General features: G+C 36.8%; 1 protein-coding gene across 4 annotated transcripts in view; it reads left to right on the forward strand.

Annotated features, from left to right (window-relative positions):
• The window catches only part of LOC126914503 (1-phosphatidylinositol 4,5-bisphosphate phosphodiesterase epsilon-1-like), a 127,835-nt gene that overhangs the window by 103,305 nt on the left and 11,781 nt on the right, over positions 1-12,749 (forward strand). For 3 of the 4 annotated variants that reach the window (XM_050718536.1, XM_050718538.1, XM_050718537.1), the window contains 7 exons: positions 1,139-1,363; positions 3,304-3,531; positions 7,265-7,722; positions 8,812-9,097; positions 9,504-9,712; positions 10,613-10,908; positions 12,391-12,617. In XM_050718536.1, the coding sequence (XP_050574493.1) occupies positions 1,139-1,363; positions 3,304-3,531; positions 7,265-7,722; positions 8,812-9,097; positions 9,504-9,712; positions 10,613-10,908; positions 12,391-12,617 (1,929 nt within the window). The remainder of the gene's footprint in view (positions 1-1,138; positions 1,364-3,303; positions 3,532-7,264; positions 7,723-8,811; positions 9,098-9,503; positions 9,713-10,612; positions 10,909-12,390; positions 12,618-12,749) is intronic. The other variant, XM_050718539.1, reaches the window with a different exon arrangement.

Here is a 12,749-nt window from a genome sequence, read left to right on the forward strand (position 1 = left end):
ATGTGCCAGGCAAACGGGAAAAATATATCCGCAAAGATTAGACCGTTGATCTCTGAAACACCCATTCATATCAAATTATGTACGTACCTTTACATTCTTTTTACATTTATTTATTCTTATTACAACGACCAACATTCGTACGATTTATTAGCAACTATGTGTATACATGTATAGCGTAGTATAGTATAGCATAGAAAATATTATAAATAGTATCGTACAAATAACGTAGAAATAATCGAGGACAAGAATAGAATTAATTTCGATTAAAGTCGAGAAACGTTTACGCAGCACGGATCGTTTTTCTTTTCGCATATATCGTAGAGGATATATTTCGACGTAACGCGCGCTTTGAATTTTGAAATATTATAAAAATAATATGCCGGGAAAAAGAAATTTTCATCTCTGCGACCTTAATCTTGAGATATATTTCCAAGGTTTTTGCTAGAAAGTAAACCCTCGAAGAAATTCTAATCTGATCCGATCTACCCGAAACCCAATTTCCGCTTAAAATCAGAATTAGATCGAACAGTGTTCCGGTGGTACTTGTCCGCTTGAGAGTGAAGCCATCGCGAGCTGCTTTATACCCGAGGGTATTTCTCGCGAATGTCCCTACAAATTACAGATCGCCGTTTAGTTTGGCTAGAAATTTCGAAACAAGTACGGTTTACAAGATCGCAGATATTAAGAGGCAGAAGAAACCGCTGCAAAATTCCGAACCCCTTGTAACTTTGAAACGTACTCTTTACGATATACGTAAAAGGAAACGATCCGTTTTTTCGCCATAATTTCGGGTCATTTTTTCCGTATGCATGATAACAATGAAGAATGTGCAGAATCGCTTTTGTAGCGAAAGATTTATAGCTCGAGTGACCTTTGAAATCATCTAAACACCAAGTACCTCGGTTTAGATAGGAAAGCTACGTATTTCGTTTTTCAAAAATATACAAGCAGCCTTGAATTTTGACAAAATCGGGCCACGAGTCAGAAATTACACTTTGCTTAATGCCATAAAATTTGATATAAATGTGTGAATGTTAAATTTTTTAATACATTAATAGCTATAGTTTTGTCACGATCGTATTGACAAAAAGTATCGTAACAAGGAACCGTATAAGCAAAAAATTGATTTTCGTTTTAGTCTCAGCATGAATGCAAGGACGACGACGAGTCGCCGCGTAGCAGCAGCAAGGTTGCCGAGCCCGAAAACGTGTCATCTTCGGGGCAAACGGCAAAAATTGCTATCGATACCAGCACCGAATCACCCACGGAATGGAATCCGAGGAATAGTTCCTTGAAGAAGCAAGAGAACGCTCCAGTCCGTGATACAAGCTCTGTTCTCGAGAAAATTGCCGAATTTCATAAGGTAAAATTCGTTTCGTGACGATCCTTCTATGACGTTATGAAATTCTATCGTCTTTTAAAAACGTCCGATCGCAAGTACCTTAAAGGCGTTTTAATCTTCCAAAGCATTCCTTTCAAACGATCGATAACGAACGGATCTTCTCCTCTCGATCGTTTACTTTCAGCTTCGTATCACACAGCATAAACATATTCGCGTGTTTAAAAAAGATTTACGCGTTACGTGTATAACGTTGTTGAAAAAATTATATAGATAGTTTAGTGGATGTTGTTAACATACATCGCGTAAAAGTAATATTTTCGATAAAATACAGAATAAAACGCACTAAATATAAATGGATCAGTTTGCAACTTGCGTGAAAATACTTTTTCGTTGTATAAAACTTTGGTAAAAGTTGATTGTAAGCGTTCGCTCGAACATAACGTTCATAGTTAAAGTACCGTTACGTCTCTTTTTAAGATCTCTTTTTATTACAAACGTTGCGTTGTTCATAAAATAAATGTTCGGACGTATAATATTTTATTTTTGCTCTATTATGGGGTATAATAAAAAAAAGAAGAATCGAATCTTCTTATAACGATATCTAGTCAATCGTGGAGCGTAATACCCGTAAGAAATAAGAGAATGTTAAATGTATCTTTCATAAGGCATTGTAATATATAGATATAGAAGGCAGGCGGATTACGATTCTATTATTTCCTCGTGTATTATCCGCTGTCCATATAAAAGTTGCGGTAGCTACTTCGATGTTCGTATGAACGAACATCGAACGCTAAACGCTTGTACGGTTATCTTCTATAATCAAACAACGAATAATTTTCTCACGAGCTATTGAAAAATAAACGTCATCCAGATTAAGAATCGTTTCGTTAAATATTCGATCGTACTTCCAAACTTTTATCAACGACATTCGTCAAAAAATTTTCACAAATATTCGCTTCGCTCGTATCGGCATCGTACATATCGATATCGTGCTTGGAAAATTTGTTACAATCGTAATTATACCGTCTTCTGTTCCATTTAATTGAAATAAAACAGCTAATCGATATCTGTATCTGTAACGGTTTCGATGAAAACAACTCGTTACATAGATATCGGTAATTTTTTAGGTGTGTCACTTTCCCAGTAAACCGTCGATATAATACACGTATATTCTAATTGTACGGAGCAATTTATACGTGAAAATCAATATGTAATTATATTCAGGCGCACAACGTGAACGTTTAATTAGGCACGTTGTCGTTGAAATCGAAAAGGAGGGTCTGTCGGAAGTCGTCGATCGGTCATCTTTTTCTCTCCATTGATCTGACGCGACATCTTGACATCACGTGGCGTGACATACGCGTTGATAATTGCGGCGAACTCGGTACGCCCTCTCATCCTTCTACCTTTTGTGGGAATACGATTCCGTTAAATACATTTCAAATTAATCAAGGCAATATCGATATTAATGTGTCTTTAGTCTTTGACCTGTTCTTCGGTGGTTATAAATGATCGAGAAAGCTCGAACAGGTCTCTGAAAGGAAAAGTCTACGACTATCGTAAAATAAAATCTTACGTGCAAAAATATTTCATAGCATTTTTAGCGCTATAAATTTCGCGCTTCGAACGCCATTATACGTAACGCTGTTATCGATGCTCTATAAAAAGTCGAAAATGCGTATCTCTTGTATCCGATTCCAGGGACGGGAGAAATCTTGACGATAAAGAAACGATTATATTTTTTAAATCGTACATTTAGAATTATTTTGTTACGCTAGGAAAGGGTTAAATCGAGGATCCAAATTTTGGTTGCATTTCAACCAAAGAAAAGGAGCAAATCTTTTCGCTTAAAAAAGTTAAAAACCTTCCGTTTCACGTACGATTCGAAACACCGTAAGGTTCACGCTCGATGATATCAAAATGTTTGCAAATGTTCATCAAGTTATGGTATTTTTGTGTAGCACCAACATGCTCGAGGCAGAGACGCGACGACTGGCTCGCTTCATCGCACGCTCAGCATTCATACGACCGCGATCGAGCAAACCTACATGGCCGAAGAATGTGACGAGAACGACTATCATTTCGATCTCGATTCCTACAAGCCGGTACAACCGATCACGTTCGACCATGGGGTTGCGTTATTTCCCGTCGCTGCTCCGCACTCCGGAATGGATCTGCATCTTTTACAGGTAAACTTGCGATTTATGTCGTAACGAACGTTACGGTAGTACGTTCGTTTCCGTTTCTTTTCTCTTTTCACCGTATTACGTCCCTGATTTTGTTACTCGACTGTCTTGATCCTTAATTGCCGTCGCAATGCGTTTTAATCGCTTGAAACGTTTGCGCGTTGTTTGAAAATGAAAATATTTGTTGTCGATGTATTATTTGAAAAACGCGGTGCACAGTTATCTCTGCATCGTATAATTTAATCATCGATAGTTGGAAAATCAATTTTATTTGTTCGGTAAATTTTATCGTTGTTATATTATAAAAAGGTTTATTGATCGTGTCTCTGCATTTTATCGATATCGCGTTTATCGATTTAGCGACCCATATACCTATGGGTATATAATGGGCAATAACGTACCTATATATATATGTTTATATTACTGATAGGTATTTACCGTATAAACTATCGCTAATACACATGGTAAATATAAAATAAAATATAACGTTATATTTTACAAATGAAAACAAAATGTTATTAATCGCATAGCATAAGGTGAAATATAAACATTTCCGTATAAAGTATTGCGTAAATAAAGAAAATCCGGAAATACTATAATATAGTATTTAACGAAACGGGAATCGCTGATAATAAAAAGATGTCACAACTTGAACACGCACTTTTCGAATGAAAATGAATTTAATTTACGGTATTGAGCGTTTATTTGTCCAAAGAGAATAGAAAATGTCTACTTGGATCGCGCGTTAACACGCGATTCGTTAAAATAGAAACGATCGCGTATTCTAAATTCCAGCTACTTATGCGCGTCACATCGCGTCCTATGCATACGGATGAAACTACAGTAGGAACCTTGAAAAGAAGCGCACATAGTCGAGACGCGACCTTATCCTCGGACGATTTCGAAATATTAATATTTCAACGTCCAGCTACTTTTGTAGTTGCTGGACATGGTGCAGGCTTAAGATAAAAGACGTCGTCAGCGTAGTTTTCCCGCGCTTCAAAAGGATTTCAAAGGAACTAACTTTACCGTGCTACCTCAGGTATATTTCGTGAGGAAGAGAGAGAGAGAGAGAGAGAGAGAGAGAGAAAGAAAGAGCGAAAGGAGTCAAAGATCGGGAAGCGAGCGAGGAAAGCAGCTAGAAATGGAAAGGATTAAAGTTGGAAGACGTCGAAAGGAGAGGTTAGAGAGGCGAAACCAGGTCACTCGTTCGTACGAAACGTCTTCGCCTCAATTAGTCGCTTATAGAAATCTGCTTTTTATATGTTCATAACTTGTAATATCTACGAAAAACTATTAATGATCAGTTCAAATTTTATTAATATTTTATTATTATAAAAAGAAACAAAAATGACAAAAACACATTTCGAAATGATCACTACGGTATGAAGATATATACTCGTTGATTCTATGTCGTGTAATTAATTTTAACAAATTCGTAACTAACTGTTTGCTATGATAGAATCGTTATCAATTACGATAGAATGTTTATTAAACAGAAAATTTTGTATTACATAAATATAGAGGAAAAAACTAATAAAAAGTTTTATCGATCCAAGTATTAATCGAATTATCGATCAAAAATTAATAGAAAATTTTTGCGTCGCGTATTATTATTGCGTGGAGTTTACTCGAAAATATTTAACGATTCTATTCTAGTACGTTAACAAAATCATTTACTTATATATACGTATACACAACTATCTTGCGTCTCTTTTAGACAATAACTCTTTTATCTCCACTTGTACCATCTCCGCAAAGTACCTATACGATTTGTTTGAAAACGTGAACATTTCGTCTATTCCAGAATTACGTAAATCAATTATCTATAACAAGCTCGAGTGTCCTGAATCCACTTTGTCGGTCACATTCCTAAATTTATATCTTCAGAATTCATCTTCATTAACATTCACTTTGTAAATCTGAACGTTATAAATAGTTGAAAATCTCATATTTTGATCATCTCGTATTTTAAGCACCTTCGATTATTCGTGCTTCTAATCGCAACTCTAATGTTCCTAATTTTGCCAATTTTGCTTCCTATCTAATCGATTATCTTTCCGCTCGTATCTATACCGTCGATTCCAATAAATACTCACATACGTCGAAATAATATTGCAAAAATTACGCATGTGTGTATATTTAACGATCAAAGATATTAGTAGCGTATATCAACGTATTAAGAAATCGGACGTACTGTACTTAATAACTTGAATATCATCTCACGAAAGACATTTATCAGCGATACTTTTTCACGTTCGTTGTACGTTCTTCTACAAAATTGTACATTTTAATGGAAATTATCACCCGTTTCTATGATTAGTGGGATTTCCGAATTTTACGCTCGTGTTCGCTTATTTTATAGACGTCATCGACGTGTTACTTGCTTGAAATCAACGTATCATCAAAAATATAGCCGGACGAAAGACTTAAATTCGAAGAGTGCAACGCCGGGCTCTACGTCGTTGTTTATGCGTCGTGAATATTCGTCGTTGACTGGTGGTGTGTTAACGCATCGTCGATTAATCTATCCGTGCTTCGACGAAGATAAATAATTTCACATACCGCGCACGCTTTTATAAATGTCCGCGTAGACTGCACTTATGGCCGACCGCGTAAACGGTGTTCCAAGTGCATTAGAAGTTCCATCAGCGTTATAAACACAGGCACGATGTATGCTGGTTTTGCCGCGCGTTGCACCGCGGTACGACTCGGCGCACCACAACTGCACAGATACCGCTAAAACGATTTAATAGCCAGAGATTATAATCGGTGGAATTGCGCGAACAGATTTTCGTGGCGATTCCTCGTGCCTTCGTTACATTCTCTTCGCCGAGATACCGACCCTAATGAATTTTCAACGAATAATTTGAATACGATCGTCTCTCGAATTAACCGACCCGAGAAAGTATCGCCTGAGACGATAAAGCGAGAGAAACCGAAGGATTTATCATCGAACATCTGGACGATCGACTGGCAGAAGTTTGCAAAATTTCCACCGTAAGAAGATTAGCAAGCAAACGTTTGTTAAACGATAGTTACGTCTCAGTTATGGCTTAAATGATTTCCAGGTACGAATATTCGTTCGCGCGTTATTTCATTCCAGAATGCTACAACAATTTACCAAATGTTCTTCTGGAAAAACTGCAATTCCATTACAGCATTTTCTTTCGTACGCGATAAAAGGAATATTTCTACAACTTGAGTAAAAAAAGCAGATTTCTTCTGATTTCCTATAATACCGATCCGAAATTTCGTAGGAAAATTTGGAATATTAACGATATTGCAAAGATCCGAGGTAGATCGCGCAAATGCATTTTCGTTGAAACTATGTTTTCGAAATTGACCGTCGACCTATATGCATATACATACATATATGCATGTATGTACGTATGTATGTGCTTTCATCGTCGGTATCAAAGTTACTTTTGTGTCTATCGCGAGACTAAATATGTTGCGTATTGTATTATGTATTTTTGCGCCGTATCGAATGAACGTTTCAACGCTTAGTTATAAAATTTCATAGATCTACCGCCTATTTTTGGCAGACTTGTATCTTGGACCAAGCAAAAATTTCTTCTTTTTCCAACTATCTTAACCATCGGGTGACATTTAAATGGAAAAATAAACGAAAAAGTTCTTACCATGTTCCTCCGGTGTTTCTTTTAATAGGATAATACAATATTTAGATGGTATTTGAAGGAGAACGAATAATACGAAAACTTGATACTACCAGGTATTGCATCACGGGACAACGTTGGTGCATTGGGACTGCGAAGGCGGTACGACGAGGACGGCCTTAGTATTCGCGCGAGTGGATCGCGCTTGCGGTACCTTCGTGTGGGAAAAGCCACCCTGGAGTCCATTGAAAACTGCCCAGCTGGGAGGTACAGCTTCTGCAGATTTTTCGCTAACTGCCAATCCAGAAGACGTGGTATCGGCCGGTTTAGTAGGGAGATATACCATGCAACAGACGGACTGCGCTTCCGTGACGCTGGAAGAGGGATTTTTGGACCTGAGCTCCGTCAAGGAAGTCATGATCGGCTGTTGCGATCGGGACAGAGAGACCGACCTCAGAAGCATTTACAAGAGATACGGTCTATCGGGATCCGATTCATGTATCGGCCTTATGTACGGCTCCAGTCTGCCGGACAATCGACTGATCTTTCTCCTTTGCCCTCCTGCGCTTAGCAAGTGAGTAGCGTGGCTCTGTGATTTCCACAGTATCGTATCGTGTATGTGATATAAAGCAATATCGAACAGAATAGTAGAACGTAGAAAACGAGTTCAGAAAACATTTATTCCACATGTTCGAAAATAGATGAGAGAAAATATCGTGAGAGAACGGAAGAAAATTACAAAAGTATTAGGTAATTGAACATTAACCGAGATAATTTTAAATTATACGGTAGAAATTAATTATTTATTTTCTATAATATTTGGCAATTTCAAGCAACTGTTCTAAAACTGTAATATATTTTCTAGCGTATATTAACGATATTAACGATGATAAACGATATTTTGGTAAAAAGAGTCGAATAAATGAAACTGTATTTCGATGGTATAATTTGGTAAACATACTTAGTCTGTTCTGACGCGTTTGACTTTCGCGAATAACTGAATAACGAAGAAACCTAAAATAATAAAGCGTAATAATACGAATGATTGTTAATTAAATCATAATTACGCAGATTAATTGTTCAATTTTATGGGGGAAACTATTTGTAATTTAAATGTTGCAAATATCGAGTTTTGCATATTCAAAAGCATAGCTTGAAGCTGTTTTAGTTACGCTCGACGGTAAATTTTCAGTGCGGATAGTAGCTAAATTTATAACGATGGACCTCGCGAAAAGTTACCTTCGGATCACGTTAGAGGAAAAGATGCATTAGCTCTAGATCAGCGAAACGTTCCGCTCGTTTTTTCCAGGGAATATACCGTTACGACAAACCTTTATCCAACGCTACTACTGTAGCTTGCGAATCGTGCACGAAATAGCCATTTTCTCGAGTTTACCTAAATTGACAAACATAGTACTGCTAAAAAAGGGAACTACTATCGAAAGAGTTATTATCGCGTCGTTGTTGTTTCTCTTTCCCCCTTGACATGGTTCGTATCAACGATTCGATAATATCGGATAAAGACTCTGTAGCGAGCGGCATTACGTACGAACGATTGTATATCTTTTTTAATAGTATCGAACAAAGAGGTATAGTTGCGCTGGTAACGTTGTGGAACGTAATATAAATAAATTTGATGGAAGGTACTGTGTTTTTTTTTCAGAATTTGGTACATGGGTCTTTGTTGGATACTACGAGGCCTGAAACGGCAACAACAATTAACAGATCGTAGATCGCGATGGTTAAAAGAAAAATATCTTCAGCTTTATTTCGAAGATGGATGTATCGAGCCAATGACAGCTGATGCTATCAGAGCTTTCGGCGGTCGCGACTGGTCCACGACTGAAAGTATCGGCACGCTTTCGCCGACGAGCAGCAGTGCTCTCCGCAAACGAAACGTTAAAGGGAAAAAAACGAAATCTATCGGCAATATTCACGCGTTAACAAAGGTTCGTTCGATTAAAGATTTATACGGTAACGAAAGACAAAAAATGAAGAAGACGGGGGAACTTGTCGTTTATCGCGTGAATAAATTTACGGACATTTATAACGTCTCTCTAGTTTTTCGGAACAAAATGATCAGTTTGAAAAAATTTCCTTGCAAAAGTATACTAAGATCGATCGATCGACGCGAAAGCTTTTCGCGTGTACGCGAATAAATATTTAACGTGTATGAATAGCAAAATCACGGTATATAATATCATAAATCAACATACTCTGTAAAGTCATTGATAACTGTGACGAAGTGGCCAGTTTGATTCAAAGTCGATCGACCAATCTTTATGAAAAACAAGTTCCTGTGTTAGATTAAAGTCAGAACTAAACTAAAGAATTGCACGTGATTATTTGAAACAGGATCTAAGCCTAAAACAATATGACACTTCGTCTCCGGAGGGAGGCTTAACAGTGGTCCCTTCTCGGCATATTACGGGTAGTAGAGAATCCTTGACGAGAATCATACCAGCATCCCCACGGTCTACCAGAGATCGAGTTCCCCCACGTAGTCCTCCTGGATCCGCCGAACGAATTATTAGTTCCAACTTGCCTTACTCCACCTTTCAAAGGTAAGAATTCCGATAATTTTCAGTCTTATAAGGAATTCGACAGAAGGAAGCAAAGTAGAACGACTAGACTTCGTCTCTAAAATTCTTCATAGATGTCGATTACTTTCGCGCAGTTGATTAATCGCACTCTATTATTCACTGGAGCTGCAATGTCAAGAGACAGAGAACCAAGAAATGCCTTCCGCTTGTGTTGTATCTCTAGCGGGTTCTTTGCGTTGCGAGCTAATTAAATCGCGGAATTATATTATACATACGTACCTTATACGAAATAATTAATGGAAATTAATTTTTCTTTCACCGAACCGAATGAAAAGTTCGTTCCGTTTATTTGTATTTAATTTAAACTCGTATTTTTCCATACAACTTTTGATAAAAGATTCTTAATATCGGTATTTGATTTTCAAAACGTGTATTCATCCGTAACAGCTAAACAAGTATTAAATCATAGCATGAAATAAAGTCATAATCCGTTATTTATCTCTCGACAAGATAACCAAACTTACCTACGAAAAAGATTACTAAAATGTAAAAATTGTCTCTTTGTCTCTTCTCATCCGACTCTTTGCCATGTACAAATATTGCGATCAAAGTTATATTTATTTACAATTAATTGAACGATCAACTAAGAACACGTGTATCGAGAAATTTGTAATACGTGGGAAAAGACGAGACTCAACGTAACCCAAAAGTAAACTAAACTGAACTAAAATTTTTACACGAGACATTTCGTAACTTTTACAACGTGCGGACTATAAACTCGCTATACTATAAATTATTAAACACAAATACAAAAATTTACAAAAAACCAGTATTGTCCATAATTTGCAGCTTATTCTTAAAACGAACTTTCTATAAAGCCTACTGAAATAACGTGTTTCCTTTCAAACGATATTTACACAGCCTATTATGCGTCGCCAGGGACAAGGATAAAAACGGATCTGGAATGTCAGGTGGAGTGGAAGCACCTTGGCAAGTGAAGGCACGTGCCACTTCCATAATGTATGAAACTCAGTTGAACTTCGTCGAGTTCGTCGCGTTGTTCCGTTCGTTCAGCCTGAGAGCAAGAAAGGATTTACGCGACCTATTCGGCCAACTGGCGATCACTTGTCGTAGTCAAAGCGACGGTTCTTTGAGAGACTTTAACGTACGGCCGCCTGTGTTGAGGCAAACCAGTGACGCAACCCCTCAACGAATCGGTCAGTTTCCACCACTGAATATTTTCGATTCTAAACCTAATTTCATTTAAATCTCGATTTACGAACCTGATCTATACGTGTAATTTTGTTTTAATTTTCTTTCTATCTATATGATTTAACGTTTCGTTTGAAAAGTAAACCGTTGCTTTTAAATGTATCTACGTATAATGGAAATCTGTATTCGGTAAAATATACTTTTGTTTGAGTTTTTAAATTGTATTTAATTATTTTCAAACTTATATTGTAACGAGAGTGATTACTGTTAATTTATACATACATACATACGTATCACACACGTCGCGCATACGTATATCAGATTAGTGAAAAGCTTTATTCATTGCGATAGAAAAGCTATATCATCGGACTGGTAAGAGATCGTACAAACTAGTACCAAATAGGTACATCGTACGTCGCAGTGGATTTAACTTTGTGTTTTTCTCGTTGTTTTCTTATACCCAGCTTGTATAGACTGATCTGATATACCTGCTGCAACTGTTAGAAGAAAATGGACCTATAAAAATATATTAAATAATAGAGTACGAATTTGTATGTAACGAATAGAATAGATTAGTATCTAATATGAAACAATGAAATTATATTATACGAAAGTCTAGAGGATAAACATAGACTATATAATTTGTGCTACAGATATTTTTGTATCACGCTCTGGCATAAAGTTAATCGAATAAAGCAGTTTATTATGTATTATAAAGACTTTATAAATGAGTTACATAAATACATTATCTAAAGTATTTTAGCATATTTTTATTTGAATTCTGTTTAATACCTCATTTTTCTTACGCATAGATAAATATGCAAAACAGATTGATAATTTTAGTCACCTCGATTTACTTCGTCATGTTCCTACGTGAAAAATTTTATTTACCACGGTTGCACGATATCATAATATCTCGGTAATAATTTTTTCGTGAAAGATTTTTCCAAGATCTGAAACCACGAGTTATACTTTCTCACGTGGCGTATGCCCAAATCGAAAGTGATCGACGTCGACGCAAATACACGCAACTTTAAACGCTTTGTTTAATATCGAACTATCTCGTATCGTTCGTTGAGATCGTTCGAACGTTCGTTGCTCTGCCGGAAGTAAAAAGGAGTATAAGAAAAAGAAATTATTCCTGACGTATTACGTAACATGGCACAATTTTTGTAAATAAAGTTTTATCGTATCTCTAAATATAATCAAGATACTCGAAACGACCAAAGCCATTAGTCCATTCTGTACGTGTAACAATAAATTGTTTAATAAATCGATTGATTTATCTGAAAGATGATCGTAATCGTTTCATTGGCGGAAGAAAATGTTAGTGTACGGGTATTTGTTTTCGACAAAGATACATAGAAATAATCGTTTAAAACGTAAAGTGTTTAGAAACGTTAAGTGTTTTAATAAAAACAACGTCGTATCGTTTCTATCTGTTCGCACGTCGACGGCATTATAAATATGCAAATATTTTTAAACAGGTCTCTTGACGAGAAATAACTCCATAGACTGTCACGAGTACAAAACCAGCAGCAATCTTCAAAAGAAACAAATTTTCGACGCGGTGGCTGCAGCTAGCATCGTTAATAATTGTTCCGGCGTTGACACTTCGAAATCGCAAGTTATCACCCTGGCGACGTTCACTAAGTTTTTGGAATCTCGGCAGCAAGAAAAACTAACCGACGACGAAATCAAGGCACTGGTTAAGGTATACAAAGATTTCAAACAAACTATCGCTGCTTTCTTATTCGAGTTCGATCGTGTCGATCAGCGAATCGTAAGCTACGATATTCGCCTAAATCAGCAAGCGGTACTCGATTACTTGGAATTAGGATGCGTA

This window comes from Bombus affinis, chromosome 3, assembly GCF_024516045.1.
Source record: "Bombus affinis isolate iyBomAffi1 chromosome 3, iyBomAffi1.2, whole genome shotgun sequence".
In the NCBI taxonomy this organism is placed as follows: Eukaryota; Metazoa; Arthropoda; class Insecta; order Hymenoptera; family Apidae; genus Bombus; species Bombus affinis.